Here is an 18,432-nt window from a genome sequence, read left to right on the forward strand (position 1 = left end):
TGCAGAGGAAAAGTCCACATCAAAGTTCCCAGTGCGTGGCCATCGCCTAAGCCCCGGTGCTCTGGGTGCCTGGGCAGCCTGGTGCTTGGGGCGGCTCACTGCTGCTGGCCGCCCTCCGCGTGAGCAGGGCTGGGGAGGTCGTGGGGCTGGGGATGCTCTGCCGGGGCCGCAGCGGTGCCCCGCAGCCCGGTCTCCCGGCAGGGACGTGTCCCCGCCAGCCTGGCCGTCGGCACCCCTTCGTCCTCCCCCCGCGGCGGGACAGCCTGAGCAAAGCGCTGAGTCACCCCAGCTGTCCCCTCCCGCTGTCCTCCCCGGCAGGGCCCGGCCGGGCAGCTGACGCGGCAGGAGGCCAGGGGCAAGCGGAGCCCGGGGGCTACCGGGGACGGCGGCGGTGGTGCCCCGCTGCGCCCGCAGCACTGGCTGCACCGCCGGGGCCAACGGGTCAGGTCAGTGTCAGTGCCCCCGCCCCCGGTGCTGCTCCCGGGCAGACACGCGGCCCCGCGGAGGGGCCCCACGCACCCCGGCAAGCCTTGCCCAAGGGGTGCCCGACCAGGGCAGGGGGACCGGAGCCCTCGGCCAAGTCCCTCCCGCGCTGCGGGGACCGAACCAGGGAAGGAGGCAGCGAGGAAACCCCACTACGCGCTCAAGTACGCCTCCTTGTGACCTCACCCGCTCGAGAGCGCGTGACGTTACGAGGCGGCGGCGCGGCGGTTGGCTGCAGCCTGTGCTCGTCGGCCGGCGGAGCCCGCCTGCAGGCCCGGCGGCGGCCCGGGCGGGGGGAGGCGGCGCGACGGCGGCCGCGGGCGGCCCGGGGCGGGCGGGGAGGGCTCGGCTGCAGCACTCAGGTGGGCGGCGGGGCGGGGCGGGGCGGGGGGCGTGCGGGGGGAGCGGGACGCAAGGCGGCACCGGGGAGCGCGGGCACCGGAGGGGGGAGCGGGGCCGGTGCGGTGCGGTCCACTCCCGTGCTGCCGCGCCCGCCCCTCCCGGCTGCCCAGATCCGCTGGTCGCAGCCCAGGGCTGCCCGCCGGTGGCGGCGGCGGGGGGGGAGGGGGGGCGGGGCGGGACGGACACACGGGGACGGGGACGGGGACGGAAACTTCCAGCGGCAGCGCCGGGCCCAGCGGCCCCGGCAGCGCCGTGTTTACAGCCGAGCCGGGGGGGGGCGGGCCCTGCCGGCACCGCCCCGCCGCCGTCCCAGTGCCGTACTGGTGCCGGTGCTAGCGCCGCCCTCCCTGTCAGCTGATGCGCTGGCGGGGGGCGAGTACCGGGGGACGGGTAGGGGTGGTCGGCACCCCGCGGGCGGGGGCGGGGGCGCGGGCGCCGGAGCCGGGGAGCGGCATCCCGCTCCCGTCCCCGATGCGGAGCGTGTCGGCTGATTGAAGTGCCCTGCGGTGCCCGGGGACGGGAGGGTCCCCGCTGAGCCCTTAATCCGCTCCAGCCGCTAAGCACCTTAGCGGGCTGCTCCCGCTGCTCCCCCCCTTCCCTGCCCCAGGACGGAGCCCGCCGAGGGGGGGGCGAGAGGGGAGCTGGGGGGCAGCTGGGCAGACCAGTAGGGCCGACAGCAAGAGTCCCTGTCTCCTTGCTTGGGCAAGTTGGGGTGATGCGGGTGGGAGGGCCGTGCGGCAGCAGCAGGGGATCTCCAGCTGGGGCTGTTCGTGCATCCAGGTGGCTGAGGCGCAGGCAGGGTGCTGAGGAGCCGTGTGCGGGGTTGCTACTGAGCTGCTCTTGGGGGGACCTGTGGGGTGGCTGGGGTACCTGGGGAGGGCAGGGCAGCCTGGCCTTGCTCTCTCACACCCAGCGCTGCCAGGCTGTGCCTGCAGACCCCCTGACGTTGCCTTTCCCCCCTGCAGTGACCCCGTGGGACAGCCGCACATCATGGTGGACTACTACGAAGCACTGGGGGTGAGCCGCAATGCCACTGCTGAGGACATCAAGAAGGCGTAAGTGTGTGGCAGGAGTGCCCCTGCTGCAGCCCAAATCACCATTCCCTGGCGTCAGCGAGGCGAGGCGAGGGCTCCCTGCGGGGCCAGTGGGGACAGGGCCCAGCTCCAGAAGTGACAATCCAGCCTTTGTTTCCTTTGTGCGGAGGCCAGAGCGGGGCCGGGCTTCACTGCCACACAAATGCATCTCTTGGTGGGGTTTGGTCCCTTTGTCCCCACTGTCAGCCTGGGGCTGGGGATGGAGGCGGGAGGTGGGTCCCGCTGGTGTTTGGAGGCGTCCCCTCTCTCTGCCAGAGGGTGCAGAGATGGCAGAGGGGTGGGGCATGGGCACTCTGCTGGTGTCAGGGTCAGGAGCAGGGTGAGAGCAGTGTGTCTTCTGGCTCAGGGACCAGGCCCCGTTGGCAGGTCCTGTGCTGTGCATCGGGCACTGTGGGGAAGCCCTGGGGGCAGACGGAGCCTCCTGCAGCTTCTGCCTGGCACCCTGCCAAAGTCTTGCTGCTCTTGGTGGGGAGAGGCATCACTGGTGCAGACTGGTGGCTTGCCTGGGGGGATGGAGGTTCCTAAAAGCAGGTGAGAGAAGCTGGGCAGCCTGGGTTAACCCCAGCTAGCTACAAGTGGGAAGAAAGAGCTGCTTGTGCTTACCTGGCCACAGGAGCCCCACAGCAACCACTGGTCCATGCATGCCCACGGCAGAGGCCAGGAAGGCTCCAGAGCAAACCTGTGAGCATTGTCCGGAGCTGCTGCCGAGGGCAGCTGGGCTGGGCGCAGGCTGGGGTCATGTTGCAAATATTTGCTCAGGAGGTGAACAGGTCCAGGAAGCTCCTGTTTGATGCCTGAGGCTGTAGGGTGCTGGGTGAAGTGGGCTTGGGGTGCCCCTGCCTGCAGGGCCGGAGGAGTGCACTCAGAGGGGGTTGCTGGCCCAGGAGCCCCTGCTGCATGCCCATTGCTGCCCATCTGTGCAGGTACAGGAAGGCCGCGCTGAAATGGCACCCTGATAAAAATCCAGACAACAAGGAGTATGCTGAGCAGAGGTTCAAGGAGATCGCTGAGGCGTACGAAGTGCTGTCAGACAGTAAGAGGCCATGGTGCTGTCTTGTGTGTGTCCCCCAGCCCTTGGGACTGCTCACCCTGGCGTGTCCTGCTGGTGGGCTCACCCAGGTGGCATCCCTGGACATTCCTGGGCAGTAGTAGGTCCTTCCAGCTTTACTGCCCAGCTTGTGGGGTTTGGTTACCGCTCCACGTGTACTCTGAAATGACTCTTGGGAGAGATACTGGGGTGCTGGCCTCGGGATGAGGTCTCCCCAGTGGGGCTGAGGTTTGTGCATCCTTGCCCAATGTCCCAGCTTGGATTTGGGAGCGGTGCTGGTGCAGTGGGGGCTTGTACTACCTCCCTGCTCTTGCTGTTCTGTGCCTCCCTTGGCCAGGGGAAGTGTCAGTGCTCCTGCCTGTGCTACTGCTTGCAGCCCCATGCCTGGCAGCCGGCTTCCCTGCAGCCCCCTCTCTTCTTCTTCCAGAGCAGAAGCGTGATGTCTACGACCGTTATGGCAAGGATGGACTCATGGGGTCAGGTGAGTGGGTGAGCGTGGCCATGGGGCATTAGTGCAGCTCTGGATACAGTCCCATCTGAAGACCTGGTGTGGGTCTGTGTCCCCTGGGGCTCCCTGCCTTTCAGGGTGGTCCCACCCAGAGCTCCATTTAACTCAGCCTTTTCCCTCCAGCAGGACCGGGGGGCTCCAGAACCGATGCCGGAGCCCCTGAATTCACCTTCACCTTCCGCAGCGCTCACGATGTCTTCCGGGAGTTCTTTGGCGGGCGAGACCCCTTCGCTGACTTCTTTGGTGTGTGGGGTGGGGGACTGGCTCTGGGGCACCTCTCTGGGCTCAGGACGGGGTGCGCAGCCGGCCCCGCGGTGGGTCCCCATGGCAGTGCCCTGCTACTGGCTTGCCAAGCCACAGAGGCGATGCTCACGGGGGGGGTGTCCCTGCCTTCCAGATGAGATGCTGCCCTTCTCTGAGCTGCGAGGACCTGGTTCACGGCACCACGGGGGTGGCCACTTCTTTTCTTCCTTCCCTGGATCCTCAGGTAGGAGATGCTGCCAGGGCCTACCCGGCAGGGGATTGCCAGGACACTGCACCCCCCTACACACAGTCTGTCCCCTGCCTTACTTGTGCCCCCTACCCTGTCACCGACCTTGTTCCTCCCTTCTCCAGATTTCTTCGCCTCGTCCTTCAGCTCTGGTGCTGATGCAGGGCTGGGCTTCCGTTCTGTCTCCACCTCTACCACCTTCGTTAATGGCAGGCGCATCACCACCAAGCGGTGAGGGCAGTCCTGGCCCACCTTGCCCCTTGCGGACCCCCCTCATCAGCTGGCCTCGGACCTTGCAGCTTGCCACTGTGATGGTCTGGCTGCCTGTCCCTTGACCGTCCATCCATCCATTTGTCTGTTTGTCTGTAGGATTATCGAGAATGGGCGGGAGCGGGTGGAAGTGGAGGAGGACGGGGAGCTGAAGTCAATCCACATTGATGGTGAGAAGTGGCACTACAGACTGACTTGCTGGGTTCTGGCAGTGCCACCTCCCAGCCCCCTTTCACTTTGGGGACTCCTCTCCTCCTTTGGAGAATCTTCTCCTTTGGGGTGGCTGGTGGGCACTGCATCCATGCTTGGTTTTGGGCTGAGCCCTGGTTGCCCTGGTCTGGGGCTCTGCCATGGCGGATTGATGGGGTTGGCAGGAGTTGCTGGGGCCCTGTGCCAGCTCTGGGGAGCTGGAGCGAACATGACCCCCATCTCCTGTCCCTATCCCCACAGGTGTCCCCGACGACATGGCGCTGGGGCTAGAGCTGAGCCGGCGTGAGCAGCAAGCCTTCCCTAGCCCGCGGCACCCCTCACCCCCACCGCCTGCCCCACACCGGCCCCCAAGCTCCTCGCCCGTCTGCCTCTACACGGACAGTGAGGATGAGGATGAGGACTTGCAGCTGGCCATGGCCTACAGCCTCTCCGAGATGGAGGCCGCAGGGCACCACCGAGCAGGTGGGCATGGCCCTGGCTCCCTGCCGGCTCCAAGGGGCAGCCCCGGCACCCTGTCCTCCGCCCGCAGAGCCCGTGGTCCCCGGGGGGGGCCGGAGCAGGAACCGTCAGGGGCTGACAACCCTGCTGCAGCAGGGCATGAACCTGCCCCCAAAGCAAACCAGTGGCACTGCCCCCTGCTCTGAGCACAGGGCTGGGGTTGTGCCCCCCACCGTGGGGCAGGGAGAGGAAAGGGGGTTGGGGGCTTGCTGCCTGGGGCTCAGCTCCTGCCTCGCCCAGCAAGGGATGGGGTCCCTCCTGCCCTGCCTCCTTGCTGCTGCTCTGGTGGGTGGGCAGCTGGTGGCAGCCTGGGGTGGGGGCACTGCCAGAGTTGGGGGTTGTGGCTGGAAGAGGGGCCCTTGGTGGGTTCCTGGAAGAGGGGCAGCTCCCTGCCCTGGCTCCTGGAAGCGCGGGGTGCCCGGGGGCAGGCGTGCCCTGGCTCTGCCTGGTCCTCTTTCCCTGCCTGCCCTGCAGACAGGCATGGGGTCCAGCCGGTGCCTCCCTGGCTGCTGCCTGCCCCTGCCTGAGCTGGGGAGTACTGGATCAGGCCCTCCTTGCAAGGAGAGGTGTGCACGTTGGCTCTGCTTGGTGCCTTGTCTCTCTTTCCCCTCTGGATGCTGTCACTCCTGCCTGTACCCTCTTCTCCTCTGTCCACCCCATTGCAGACCCTGCCTGGTCACCCCCTTTCCTACGCCTTGCTCAGCTTGCAAGGTACTGTCACCCCCTCCTCCTCAACTTGGTCTCCAGACACTGTCCCTCCCTGCTTTCCGCAGCTGCAGTGACCCGCAGTGATGCTCACAGGCGTTCCCACCCTCGCCGTTGCCCATAGTCCTTGGCTCTCCTCCTGGGACCTTTCTCCCTCCCTACTCCTCTCCAGCCCTGGTCCAGGAAGGGTTTCATGGGTGCTGTTGTGTCCCCCCTTCCGCTTGTCTCCCCAGGTGTGTTCTGAGGCTGCTGCGCCCGGGGACCGCGCACACCCGCTCGCCCACGGAGGCTCTCCCAGCCAGGACTCAGCTTTGTCCCTGCACGGCCACCCCCTGCCACCCCCTTCCCCCAGCACCCTCTGGCTCCATGGGATGCGGTGGGGTGGGGGGGGAGGGCACAGCGGGGCTTATGGCTGAGCGATACCTGGGTCTGGGGGGGAGATGCCCCAGGCACCATGAGGATGGTGGGGAGGGTGGTGGTGGTATGCTGGAAGGGAGGGGGCTGCAGGTGGGTTGCTGTAGATTAGGCTGCTGGGGGGTGCTGGTGGCAGTCAGTGAGGGGCAGCATGGCTGGGCTCAGCCAGCAGGGCTGGGCTCTGCCCCCCTCCTTGCTGCAGCCCCCCCTCCCTGATCCCCTTTTGCTGACAGCCGTCAATAAACCTGTTTGCAGTAGCTGCTGCCTGTGGGGTGTCTCTGGGCTGGGGGATGCAGGCGTGGGGGGGAGGGCCCAGTCCCAGCTGCACTTGTCTGGCAGTTGTGGGGTGCAGGCTGTGGTCCTGCAGGGGGGAATGCAGTCCCTGTGCCCCTCCCATACACACAGAGTCAGAGGTCAGGCCCGGCTGCAGCTGCACGAACGTGACACGAGAACTTTATTCACATCAAGATACAAAATTATATTTCTCTAGAAATTTCTCTTCTGCTTAAGTGACAAGGCAGGGAGCACACAGAGGGGACCTGGGGCTGGGCTAGGCCCCCTTGCATCCAGTACTCCGCCCCCCAGCATGGGCACAGGGAAGGAGCTGAGCGGCTTGGGGGGGGCCCTACAGCCAACTCCCAGCAGCATCACCTGGTGCCCTCTGCAGGGGCTAGGAGACACGAGCCCAGTTCCCTCTGCGGTGGCAGTGGGGGCAATGGGGTTTTGTGCACCGCACACTGAGGGTCTGAGCCCTGTGTCCCTGGGGAGAGGGGCAGGGGGACCTGGGGGGGCAGAAACAGAGCCAGCAGCACAGACAGCATTTTACAGGGAGAGCAGCCCCATGGGCAGGGCGAGGAAAGCACGTGAAGCCAGGGTGCATGGGGGAAGACAAGAGGGCAGGGCTCTGCCATCACTGCGGCAGCGCCTTCAGGATGGCATTCACTTCCTCAGCCACGGCTGTCAGCGCGAACTCAAACTGGTCCTGGGGAAGCAGAGGAAGGGAGCATGAGGGTCCCTACCAGCCTGGCCCCAGGGCCTGGGCGTGCTCAAGGAGGGAGGGGATCCCCAGTTTGGGGCGTACCTTAGTCTGCACCATGCCAGGCCGCTGGTCTCGGATGTGCTCCAATGTAGCAGCTATGTCTATCTCCTTCACCCCTGGGGCAGAGGGGGAGAAGGGTGCTAGGAGTGGGAGGGTGTCCGCAGGCTGAGCATATGGCCCCGCAGCACCTGGACGGGGCAGAAGGAGTGCTGCCCTGCACTTACCTTTGGCCATTCGGTTCAGAACCATGTCAACGAGTATGTACGTTCCGGTCCTGCCTGCACCGTCACTGCAAGACACAGACACTTGGACCAGGGGGATGGGCTCCTGGAACTGGTCCTGGCCAGCAGTTCCCAGTCTTGCAGCCCCCCCACCCCCCCACCCCATACCCTGCCTCCATCCCCGGCGGTACCTGCAGTGCACAATAATAGGGCAGGAGCGACCCCGGTAGCACTTGTTCACCTTCCTGCAAGGACAAGAGGGAGCAGGTCAGTGCCCTGCCGTGCTGGGGACAGGGCTGTGCTAGGTGCCCCTCGCTGTGCTGAGCTGGGTTGGGGGTGCAGCAGGCACCCCATGATGTGGCCCTGGGGTTTGGCATGTGGATCCTCCTGCCTCCCCAGCGGTGCTGGGCATAGGGTACGGACCATGGGTGGAAAGGGGCTGGGGCAAAGAGAGGAGCCAGGCTCCTCAGGTGCCCAGCCCAGGGAGGGGAGCGGTGGCAGGAACCCCAGGGGAGCAGCTCTGGTCCGGTGGGGCGTGAAGCTGGGGGCCAGGCGCCGGCGGGGCTCCCGACATGCTCCATGCAGCAGGCACGGCTGCCAACGATCACTTTTGTGACTATGCAACTGGAGCCAGATTACTAGCTGCAAATCACAAAAATGACGCCGGCAGCTGCGAGAGAGAGACAGAGACAGACAGAGAGACAGAGAGAGCGTGAGCGGGGTGAAGAGGAGGGTGACGTGCTTGGGGACCCTCAGCTGCCCTAAGCAGGGTCTCTGGACCCACATGGCCTGGGGACAGTGACTGGCCAGCCCCTGGCAGGAGCCAACCACCACCCAGGGACCACAACACCCCAGCAGGCACCGCCTGCAAACCTCATGGGAGGAGTCCCAGCCCCAGAGCCCTCTCCCTAGGCTAGCTGGGGACCCACCGCTGGCTGTAGGGCATGGGGAGCAATGGGTCACAGCTGCTCAAGGCTGGCTGTGGGGGTTTCTTCTTGCACCCGTGGCTGAGGAGGATGCCAGGCAGTGCTATCCCCCATGCCAGCTCCAGGGAAGAGCACTTTCCCACCCTCCTCATGAAGGCTGGAGAGCCCTAGCAACATCAGCTGGAGGTTTCTTGCCCACCAGGCTCTGCCAGGCCTTATCCCAAGCTGGCCAGAACCTTGTTCTGCTCTTCCCCATGCATAGCAGCCCCCTGTCACCCCAGCTTGCCCATGCCACAGCCCTGACCCTCATCACACCAGCAGCGATGTCCTCGCCCCCCAGTCCCTGCAGTCGGGACCACCACTGACTCCCCGGAGGCTGGCATGGCACTGGGTGGGCACTCACCTGCGGAAGTCGAGGAGGGGCCGGGTGGTGGCAGGGATGCCCTCGGCCGGCCAGCTGAGGAAGTGGAACTGCGTCAGGGTGCGGGTCTCCTGCGACTGCACGTTCTTTAGGTAGAAGCTGCGCACCAGGAAATCCTCACACCAGATGTGCTCCGACACCAGGTTCACCTGCTCAAGAGAGGCAGCCGGTGGGTGTCAGCACCGAGCAGAGGGGCTGTGTTCAGTGGGGCGTGGGCTGGAGGATGCTCCTTGCCCTGGGCTACCAGTCACACTTGCCTCATAGATGTGGTAGAGAGAAGAGCCTTCATCCGGCCAGTAGCGGTCACACTGCTTGATGCTGTCCTCGGCCAGCGGGCTCAGCATGACGATGACGGTGCAGCCGTGCTCCCACACCATCTACAGGCAAGGCACGGGGGGTGTGTGTGTGTGTGTCATCGCTGGGTGACAGCCCAGGCAGGAGTGTGGCCGAGCCACTGTGGCCCATCTAGTGGGCAGCATCCAGAGGGACCCCGATGGGCTGGCACAGCCGGGTGATGCTCACCTGCCAGAAGTCAGCAATAGTGTGGGACAACGGCCCCTGCGTGGCGATGTATGCTGGCATCCGTGGATCATGCTCGATCTGGAGAGGGAAAGGGGGTGTCAGACTGTGTGCTCTTCAGCCAGGGGTTGGTGACACCAGGAGGAGCATGGAGGATACTCCAGGGGTGACAGGATGGCTGGGGAGGGAGCTTCGGGTGCCACAGCCAGGAGGGAAACTGATTTTAACCATGTCTGAGCAATTGGGCAGGCACATTACTCATATCAGTAACCCCCAGGGATGTGAGCTCAGTCCAGCTCTGTCCCAGAGTGGAAGCCTCGCCTGGGCCACGTACATCACAGAGCGGGGTAGCAGGGCAGGAGCCCCCAGTGATCACTCACAATTGGACTGGCATTGATGAAGTCGCTGCGGGACGGGTTGCTCTCAGCTTTCAGCTTGATCCGCACATGGTCATCTGGGGAAACAGAGATCAGGGGATGTGGTGAGTGCCTAGGGGAGCTGGGGGCAAACCCACACCGCAGCCTGCTGCAGCCACAAGCATCCCCATGCCCCACACTGCCCTCCTGCCAAGGCTGTGGGAGCTGGTCCCTGGGGCAGGGCAGCCAGGATGCTCACAGGGCACATAGTCGGGGTTGCGGTTCTTCTTCAGGTTGGCTTCACTTTGGGCAATGGAGCAGACACTGGGCTCAGCTTGGTAGGCACAGAGAGCCTGCCACTCCTTGGCCAGCCGGTCCCGGTTGCGGAGGTGGTCCTCCATATAGGCCTGGGGCAGAGGGGCAGGGGTCAGCCTGGCAGCCAGGGGGTACAGCGGGGGACAGGGAGGGAGGCTGCCACCCCCCAAGGCCAGCTCACCAGGATCATGTGTCCGGTGGAGATGTCCATGTTGGACTGAACGGGCTCCTCACACCAGGAGGGCGTGCTGCTGTGGGAACTGGGGCTGGGCTGCGGGGCATCGCTGAACTGGGACGAGACGCTGCTGACCCGTGAGGTCTCCGCCGGTGCCTCGGCACGACCAAAGAGTGACTTGGCAGCCATGTGCTGGCGGCACAGCTCCTGGGGGACCCCAGCAAGAGCCCTGTCCCTCAGCCACAGCACTGCCATAGGGCAGCCCCGTGCACCCTGAGCAATGCTGACACAGCGGTGCCACATCCCGCAGGGTCCCGCATCCCACGGGGTCCTACCTGGTACTCGAAGGTGGTGTCGGCAGCACCCTCAGGCCCCAGGGCAGCCAGGCGCTCCTTCTCCCGCTGCTTGGCGTGGCGCCGGAGGCAGAAGGCTGCAGCGGCCGCGATGGCGATGCCTGCCACGCAAGCCAGCGCGATGAAGGTCAGCAGCACCGAGTGGAAGCCGTCCCCGAAGTGGGATGGGTGCGAGTAGGCAGCAGCCTCGTTTCGCTGGGGGCAGAGCCAAGCAAGTGTCAGTGGGGGGGGCATCTGCATAGGGCTGGGGGGTGGGGCAGAGACCCCATTCTGCCCCACATTTGGGGCTGTTAGGTGCTAAAACAGAGCAAGGGCACTCAGTGCTGTGTTGATTCTCCCAGCACCCTCAGCTGGGGCGGAGCTCGTGTCACTGGGGTGCTGGGTGTCACTGGGGTGATGCACACTGCACCCACCTGCATGTCACATGGTGCGTTGCTCACACTTGTGTCCCTTGGGCCACAGGAGGGGGCAGCGCCTGGCCAAGCCCAGGCAGCAGCAACTTGCTGCTCCCTGGGGCAGCCCCAGCGTGGGCTGCCCCCCTCCAGGGCAGGCAGCAGCCCCATGGAGCTTGGGTTCAGTGAGATCCTGGCCAAGTAGAGGTCAATGAGGGCTGAATTCAGCCCAAGGAGTTAATGGCAAAGGATGGGCCACTGCAGCACTGCGTCCAGGGCAGCATTTGCTGCTCTCATGGGACTTGCCCAAGCGGGGCTGGGTCTCCCCTGCAGCCACTGCTCCACAGTAGGACATGGCAGGAGGGATGTGACAGCGCTACCAGAGGGCTGGTGCCATCCCTGCTGCAGTGGCTGGGGGACAGGTCCTCCCCATCGTTCCCCTCAGCTGGGACACAGAGCAGCCCCAGCCACTGCAGCAGGTAGGGCCTCCAAGGCTCCTTCTCCATGGCTGGAGGGGGGACACAGCTCAATCGGTGCCAGTCCCATGCTAGGATGGTGCTGAGCCCTTGCTGGATGAGACATCCCCCTGCCACAGGGCCTCGTACCAGAGCCGATAGTGATCAGGATGCTGCAACCCCTGTCCCCCGAGGGCCAGGTCCTGGGGCAGCACAGGGATGCTGGGGCATCACCACCACCAAACACCCTGTGCCCAATGAGGTACCAGAGCCCAGCATTACCTCACTGCTGTGGCCTCTCATTGGCTACGAGCCCAATGAGGTTACCGAGGGAACACTGCATCATCATCACCTACGTTGTCTGGGGATGCCCCCACCCCAGGGGTCTCCACTGCTGCCTGTCCCCCAGCCTTGCCAGCCCCAGCATCTGGGGGCCAGTCTGACTGCTGCCAGGGCCCACCCAGCCCTGCAGCTGGGGCACCCACCCGGGCCAGCACCCCCCAGCTCCCCGGGGCACCCAAGCAGGAGCAGTCCTGCAGCTCCTGGAGGTGTCAGAAGGTCTGGAGATGTCAGCAGGACTGGGGAGACAGAAGGGACCTCCCTCCCAAGGCCTGCCCGGGCCCTGCTGTCCCCCTGCCTCTCTGCATCCTTCCTTCCAAATCTTGCACCAGTCCCGCTGAGTTCAGAGCCTGAGAGGGGGATGAAGGAAAAGCACAAGCTGGTCTGGACCAGGGAGGTCCATGCAGAAAAGGGCTTGCAAAGCTGCTTCAGCCTCCTCTGAGCTCCAACTCCATCATCTCTGCCATCTCTCTCAGCTCCTGCCACTTTGCCACATCAAAAGGCATTGCCATAGCAACGCTCCACAGGTTGCTGATGGAGACAGGCTGCCTCAGTGGCCAGGCCACCACTTCTCCATGGCCTCTTCCTCCTCCAAGGTCCCCTGGCTTCTTTCCTCCCTGCCCATAGCTGTGGCCACAGGGCAGGAGGGTGGGAAACAGGGACCCCGGGTTGGGGATGTGCTGCACCACTTCCTCTCCCCAGGCTGAGGACACAGGAGCCAGGCTCAGTGCCCCATCTCCAGCCCCCGCTCCTCCCCCCACCCCCCTGGGGGGACTGTTCCTGGGGATCCCCAGAGGAGCACAGGGAGGGGGAGCTCCTCTCCAAGCAGATGGCTCCTGCTCGATCCCTGCCTTCAGCTGCTTTGCTGTTCCCTGGGGACACAATGGCATTTTTCCTGCCTAGCTAAGGTCTCTGGGGTGCTCTGGGCACAGCCTGGCGCTGGGGTACCCAAGCCACCGCCAGGTAGGTACATAGGCGGGAGGGAGGCAAGGGTGAGGACAAGTCCTGCAGGGTGCAGTCTGCAGACCCCCCAGTCTTGGATAGAGGGGGGAAAGCCTCTGGGACACCCTCCCAAATTGCCTTCAAACCCTGTGGAGCTTTTGTTTTAGAAAGAGCCAAGTGTGCTGGGAGCGCAGGCAGCTGGGCAGCATCTTGGTGCTGGGTGGCAGGAGGTCGCTGGAGAAGTCCTGCTCCAACCCATCCCAGATAACCTGAGTCTGTCTCCAACACAGCAGCCCAAACACTGCCCAGAGGCCTCTGTTTCCCAACTACCCCACAGACCCACAGGGACGGCTTACTGACGAAGAGCCCTGCGCCCCAGGGCTGGGGCACAGTGCATTTCCCGGTTTGTACCTGGTGGCAGCACCCCCACTGCCCTGTTCCCAGCTGCCCCAGCCCCGAGGGACAGGCATGCCTTACTCCTACCTCTCCCACTCCTGTTTGCACGATCTTCAGGCCTAGTTGTGCCTCCAGCTCTGCCTTCACTTGCTCTATGGATAGAGAAGAGATGATTAGAGGGGTGCTTCCTGTCCATCTAAGGTGCCCTGGGAAGGGGGACCCCACAGCTGGGGGAAGGAATAAAGTGGGATAGGGTCAGGGGGACCCCTGCCCAACTCACCAGCCTTGCTGGCTGCGTCCGCCAGTGAGAGGTTCTGGGGGTTCTGCCGGATGCGGAATGTAAGCGCAGGGCCCACAACACTGCCGGGGACAGGGGGACACAGTGTGAGACTAGGGAGAACAGACTCCCTCCCCATCCCTGCCACAGCCTTGCTCCTCCTGGCCCCCTGCTCAGGGCAGCTGTGCATGGCCAGAGCTGTGACAGCAGCACCCCACAGCCCAGCTCCCCTCACCTGATGTTGATGAAGCTGGCCGTGGAGAGGTGGAGGCGCTTGGCGAGGAGCTCCAGCAGCTGCACACCAGCGGCCAGCCCCAGGGGCCTGCGGGGACAGTGGCAGGTTGAGGAGCAGGCAGTGGGAGACCCCACGCTCCCTGTGGCTGGGGAAGGGGGACGGACAGGTGTGGGGAGTCCCAAGTGCAGACTGAGGGCTGTCAGGGTGGGCAGGGACAGGAGGTAAGGCAGAGCATGTGGACATGTGGTGATGGAGGTGGGCTGACCCCCCCTTGGATATGCATGTGCATGGAGGCAGTTGTGCAAACACTTGGCTGAGCATGTCCCAGTCTCCCATCCTGCAGCAGTGAGCTCCAGCCTTGGTGTGGGCTGAGAGGAAGGCTTTGGGTGGAAGGGGATGGGGGAGCTGACCCCACTGGAGACCCAAACAGGCTCAGCCAAGCAAATGGAGCTGTGACAGCTGGCTGGGGCAGGGATACAGCCCTTCCGCTCACACACACCCCCTTGCCCAACCCCCAGGCTCTTACTTCTGATCTGTGATGATGTAGCCATACTCATCCGGTGGGCGCATGCCCTGCTGTGCCCCACTGTACTTCGCCTCTGTGTAGCTCTTTTTCTCCACTGCGATTGGCTTTCTGGGGCTGAGTGTGTCCCCACCTTGTCCCCGCTGTGGCTCTACCCGGGGGGCTGGCGAGGACACCATCCTGTCCCTCAGCCTGTTACCTGGGGAGCTGCTGGCTGGGATATTGGTGGGCAGCACTGTGGAGGAAGGGGGCACTGGCTCCTCTCCATGTTGCATGTCCCCCTCCATCACCTGGAGGGAGGGAAAGGCAGGAGCTTGGACCCCCAAGGAGAGCCCTGGGGGGCTGCCTCCCCTTCCCCCCCCCACTCACATATCCTACCTTCGGCATGGCACCTCCTCCACCACCACCCTGCTGCAAACCCACCCGTTTCGCTGTAGGCACTTCAGGGCCAGCAACACCTGGGAAGGAGAGAGACAGAGGTCCTGTGGCACCCACCCTGACAGGCAACAAGCCCTACCCTGAAACAGGACGTGCTGGCACCCACTGCTGCCAGTCTCTGCCTGCCCCGTCCCTGTGCCCCGCTCACCAGAGCTCTGGAGCAGCTGGAGGAGGGTAGAGAGGCTGCTCAGCTGCTGGGGGCTCAGCTCTGGCAGCCCCAGGCCGTAGCTGGCCAGGAGGGAGGCCAGTCTCTTCAGCACAGCATCTGCAAGAGGATGCAGCATCAGGTTGGATGCCCTGCATCTGCACGGGACCACAGGCCAGGGATGCAGCAGCTGGAGCAGGTGGGATCAGGGGGAATATGCTGGCCACAGGCATGAAGCCAAAGAGGAGGGAGAGTCTGAGCCATGAGGAATGAGGCTGTGGGGACAGGATGGGGACGAGGCCTTGTGCCTGGCTGGAGGACACGGTACCCGTCTGTGCAGGGGGTGGCTGGGCAGCCAGGGGCATTGGCTGTTCCCTCTCCTCCATGTCCCTGTAGTCACCGGGGAGCCGCAAGCTGTGCTGGAGCCTGGTGCCAGCAGGGTCTGGGTGGCCGGCTTTCTCTCTGGGCAGGGAGAGCATGCCCAAGTCCTGGAAGAGATGCCCCCCATCCGTTCCTGGCTGCCCACCATAGGAGGGCACAGGGCCAGCCCCGAAAAGGGCCTGGGCAGGGACCCGGCCTAGCAGCGAGGTGGTCTCAGGGCTCTGCCTGGCTGAGCCGCCGGGGAGCTGGTGAGCACTGTCCTGGTAGCCAAACTGCAATCGAAACACAGAGCCACCACAGTCAAACCCCACAGGGGCCCTGCCACCCCATGGCAGGGCACCCCAAGCCTGGGGCGCCTCAGCACCAGCAGGAGGAGGATGCTCAGAGGTAGAGCAGCTCCCTGCCCATCTCTACCTTTCTGCCTGGGAGAGGGGGGCTTGCCCCCATCACTTACCTTGTGGTAGGAGTAGGGGTTGAGCAGAGCCTCCTCGTAGCCCAGCTGGGGTGGGGGGGGCAGCAGGAGGTGCTCCAGGTACCGCTGCACCAGGGGGGAGGGCAGCAGTGGCGGGGGCTGCCCCAGATGCTGAGCTGCTGGCAGGCCAGGGTCCACGGGGAGCGGGGCTCGCCGGGGGGAGCTGCGGAGGGGCAGGAACCTTGGAGGCAAACAGTGGTGGGGTGACTCACCTGGGTACAGGGGAAGTCCCCCCCCAAACCTGCTTTGGGGGACAAAGCCCTCGCTGCCCTGCCAGACTCTTGCTTGCAGACCAGCAGCTGGCGCTGCCCTACCTGTCCCTGGCCACCAGCTCCAGCGAGGGCGGCGGGCGGAGGCGAGGGATGCGCTCCATCTCCTGCGAGATCACATACTGGGTGATGCCATCCTGCCATGAGAGCCCTGCCATGGAAGGGGACCATGAGACACAGAGGAGGTCTGGGGACCGTGGAGAGAGCGCATGGGAGGCCACCCTTGTGTCCTGCCCATGCCCTGTGGCCTGAGTTTGGCCCCACTTCTCCTAGAATCAGCCGGGCCCCACCTCGACCCACCCTGGCCCTGGGGCCAGCAGGTCCCCAGACAACCCTAGAGCCACTAGGCAATGCTGCCTGACACCCCCTCCCCATGAGGCTGCAGCAACCCCTCCCCATGCTCCCCCCTTCACCTTGTGCCATGAGGTGCCGCAGGACATCCTGCAGGCGCTGGAGCACGGGAGAGGTGACCTGGAAGTAGGGTCTGTCCTGCATGGAGCCCACCTGGCACTGCCCAAACAGCCCATCTGCAAGAGAGGGGCCAGATGGATGAACAGGCTGCAGTGAGGGTCTCTGGGCACAGCCCCACCTTTATCTTGCCATGCCTCCCCCCACACCCCAAGTTCCCCTGCAAGGCAGCCCTGTAGCCTCCACACCCTCCCTAGGAAGGAAGCGGGGATCCCCATGTCCCCTCTAACCACTCACCCTGCACGCACACCTCCTGGGGGGAGCACAGCCTCCGGTCAAACAGGCAGCCTAGGACAGACAGACAGACAGGCAGACCAGTCAGCACAGCCTCCAAGGGGGACTCCAATGGGCTTTGCACATCATCAGCTGCTCGGGGACTCCCCCACTCTCCAGGAAAGTGCCATGGGGGTGCAGTGTGGTGATGGTGCTGGGGGGCACGGCTCAGCAGCCCAGGGCAGAGCTCGGTGCCAGCCTTCCCCCCCGCCAAAGCCAAGGTGGGAGCTGTGTACAGAGCCTGTCCCCGGTTCCGGGGAGCGGGCAGAAGCCTGGAGGTTTTTGGGGTGCCAGCAGTTAGTAAGGGAAGGCTGAGGGGGCAGAGATTGCCAGTCCCCGTCTGTCACCTTCCCACACATGGCACTACGGGGCAGGGGCACAGCCCCTGCACCCTGTGACACCAGGGACCGGCTCTCCCTGCGAGGGGGACCCTAAAGCAAGCATGCAGCGGGGTGGGGGTGTGTGTGTCTCTCCACCCGCTTCGGGGGGCAGCACTTGGGTAGGGGGCAGCTTCCCCCTTCCTCCCCCCCTCCGTCTCGGTCCAAGACCGTCAGCAGAGAGACGGCAGCAGGCGATGACTCAGCCCCGGATGGCGAGGAAGGAACGAGAAAACAACCGGGGGGAGGGGAGGGAGGGGCCCGCCGAGCCCGCCGCGGGGGAATGGGGCAAGTAGGGATGGGGGTGTCCCCAAAACCCCGGGTACCCACGGGCCCGCTCCGCCCGGGGCGGGGGCCGACCACAGGATCCCGCTGCCGAGGGGCGACCCCCAGGGCCGGAGGGAGGGGGGCGGGGGGGCCCGGCCGGGGCGGCGGCGGGGAGCGGGCGGGCGCTGTCCGCGGTACTGAAGCGTCGCAGCCACCTCCCGCCGGGACGCCCCGCTCCACCGGGAGGGGCGGCGGCGCCGGCCCGGGAGGTTCCCCCGGGCAGGACGAGGCTCGGCCGCAGTTCCTCCGACACCGTCCCTGCCTGCTCCCGGACCCGTCCCGGTGCTGCCGGGCCCGCCGGAGGACGGGGGGCGCAGCATCCCCAGGCGCCCTGTAGTGAGTCAGCGGCCATCGGGGCCACGCCGTGCCGGGGCGGGGAGGGGGGACTATAGCCCTGCTACAGCAGCACCCGGGTCCCCGAGAACCCCGGGTAGGGGCACACGGGCCGGGCTGGAGGAGAGCAGGTGCACCACCCCGCCCTCGCATCCCGGGCCGTGCTTACCGGCAGAGAGCGGCTAAAGGGCGCCAGAGCCCCGGAGGGAGCCGCCGCTCAGGGCCACTGCCCCGGGCTCCCCATCGCTGCGGCGGCAGCCCCGGGCACCGGCTGTGCCCCAGGGCAGGGTCTCCGAGCGAGCACCGCCCTGCTGCCGCGTCCCGTCCCACCGGCCCCGGGGGTGGCAGCAACTCTCCGGCGGGCGGGGGTGACCCGGGGCCCAGCAGCCCCAGGAGAGAGGCGACCCCCCGGTACCGATGACGCACCCGCCATGCCGGTACCTGGTTACCCCCTCCCACTCTCCGCCGGCGGCCAGGCCTGCCGCTGCGCGCCGTGACAGCGCCCACGGCGGCAGCGACGGCACCGGCCGCGGAGCCCCCTACCCTGCCGCTCCCCCGCTCTGTCCTCCCGCAGCCCGGGGCGCCGCCAAACGCCCCAGTCCCCGGTCTCACCATGCGCGGCGGTGGCGGAGGCGCCGCCGTCCCGCAGCAGCCCACGGCCGGCCAGGAGGAGAAAGCAGAGGAGCGCCCGGAGGAGCCGCCGCCCCATGCTCCGCTCAGGGCCGCACCATGGCGCACCCGCCGGCCGCGCCCCCGCGGCCGCCGCCAACCCGCGCCCTGCCGCGCCGCCCGCCCCGCCCACCCCCACCGCGCAGCGCCACGCCTCCCGCGCCGTAGCCAATCACACACCCGGCCCTCTTCCCTCCCGCCCGCCCCCCACCGGGCTCCGCCTCCTCCGTTATGGAGCGAAGCCAATTACGTCGCGCCCCGGGGGAGACGGCCG

At 65.9% G+C, this 18,432-nt stretch overlaps 2 protein-coding genes across 11 annotated transcripts; one reads left to right on the forward strand and one right to left on the reverse strand.

The window, feature by feature from the left end:
• Positions 1-305: 305 nt before the first annotated feature.
• Positions 306-6,379, forward strand: DNAJB2 (DnaJ heat shock protein family (Hsp40) member B2). Of its 6 annotated transcripts, none has more exons than XM_064451410.1 (10): positions 691-845; positions 1,851-1,940; positions 2,903-3,012; positions 3,455-3,508; positions 3,659-3,778; positions 3,933-4,022; positions 4,151-4,256; positions 4,395-4,465; positions 4,746-4,967; positions 5,942-6,379. In XM_064451410.1, exons 2-10 carry the CDS (start codon positions 1,876-1,878, stop codon positions 5,950-5,952), a joined length of 849 nt encoding a protein of 282 aa, XP_064307480.1. In that variant the 5' UTR covers positions 691-845; positions 1,851-1,875; the 3' UTR covers positions 5,953-6,379. The 6 variants fall into 6 exon arrangements, with proteins under 6 accessions (XP_064307482.1, XP_064307479.1, XP_064307477.1 ...); XM_064451411.1 differs by having other exon boundaries at positions 3,662-3,778; XM_064451412.1 differs by lacking the exons at positions 691-845; positions 5,942-6,379 and adding an exon at positions 306-446 and having other exon boundaries at positions 4,746-5,935.
• Positions 6,380-6,547: 168 nt separating this feature from the next.
• Positions 6,548-18,275, reverse strand: PTPRN (protein tyrosine phosphatase receptor type N). 5 transcript variants are annotated; one of them, XM_064451396.1, is made up of 23 exons: positions 18,102-18,275; positions 16,417-16,467; positions 16,125-16,238; positions 15,757-15,862; positions 15,425-15,623; positions 14,918-15,242; positions 14,593-14,709; positions 14,385-14,464; positions 14,010-14,296; positions 13,484-13,570; positions 13,252-13,331; positions 13,059-13,123; positions 10,430-10,642; positions 10,101-10,301; positions 9,864-10,011; positions 9,629-9,702; positions 9,252-9,329; positions 8,987-9,106; positions 8,712-8,878; positions 7,574-7,627; positions 7,386-7,450; positions 7,204-7,277; positions 6,548-7,104 (listed from the first exon to the last, which is right to left on the reverse strand). In XM_064451396.1, exons 1-23 carry the CDS (start codon positions 18,196-18,198, stop codon positions 7,033-7,035), a joined length of 2,874 nt encoding a protein of 957 aa, XP_064307466.1. In that variant the 5' UTR covers positions 18,199-18,275; the 3' UTR covers positions 6,548-7,032. The 5 variants fall into 5 exon arrangements, with proteins under 5 accessions (XP_064307466.1, XP_064307465.1, XP_064307464.1 ...); XM_064451395.1 differs by having other exon boundaries at positions 7,204-7,301; XM_064451394.1 differs by having other exon boundaries at positions 12,987-13,123.
• Between the last annotated feature and the right edge of the window lie 157 nt (positions 18,276-18,432).

This window comes from Phalacrocorax carbo, chromosome 5 (assembly GCF_963921805.1).
Source record: "Phalacrocorax carbo chromosome 5, bPhaCar2.1, whole genome shotgun sequence".
NCBI classification, from domain to species: domain Eukaryota; kingdom Metazoa; phylum Chordata; class Aves; order Suliformes; family Phalacrocoracidae; genus Phalacrocorax; species Phalacrocorax carbo.

Coding starts and splice junctions, on each gene's coding strand:
- DNAJB2 (XM_064451412.1), top strand. CDS start 1,876: ATGGTGGACTACTACGAAGCACTGGGGGTGAGCCGCAATGCCACTGCT. Junction 1,941..2,902: donor GCTGAGGACATCAAGAAGGC/GTAAGTGTGTGG, acceptor CCATCTGTGCAG/GTACAGGAAGGCCGCGCTGA. Junction 3,013..3,454: donor GTACGAAGTGCTGTCAGACA/GTAAGAGGCCAT, acceptor TTCTTCTTCCAG/AGCAGAAGCGTGATGTCTAC.
- PTPRN (XM_064451393.1), bottom strand. CDS start 18,198: ATGGGGCGGCGGCTCCTCCGGGCGCTCCTCTGCTTTCTCCTCCTGGCC. Junction 9,107..9,251: donor CTATTGCTGACTTCTGGCAG/GTGAGCATCACC, acceptor CCTTGCCTGTAG/ATGGTGTGGGAGCACGGCTG. Junction 7,105..7,203: donor CTGGCATGGTGCAGACTAAG/GTACGCCCCAAA, acceptor CTGCTTCCCCAG/GACCAGTTTGAGTTCGCGCT.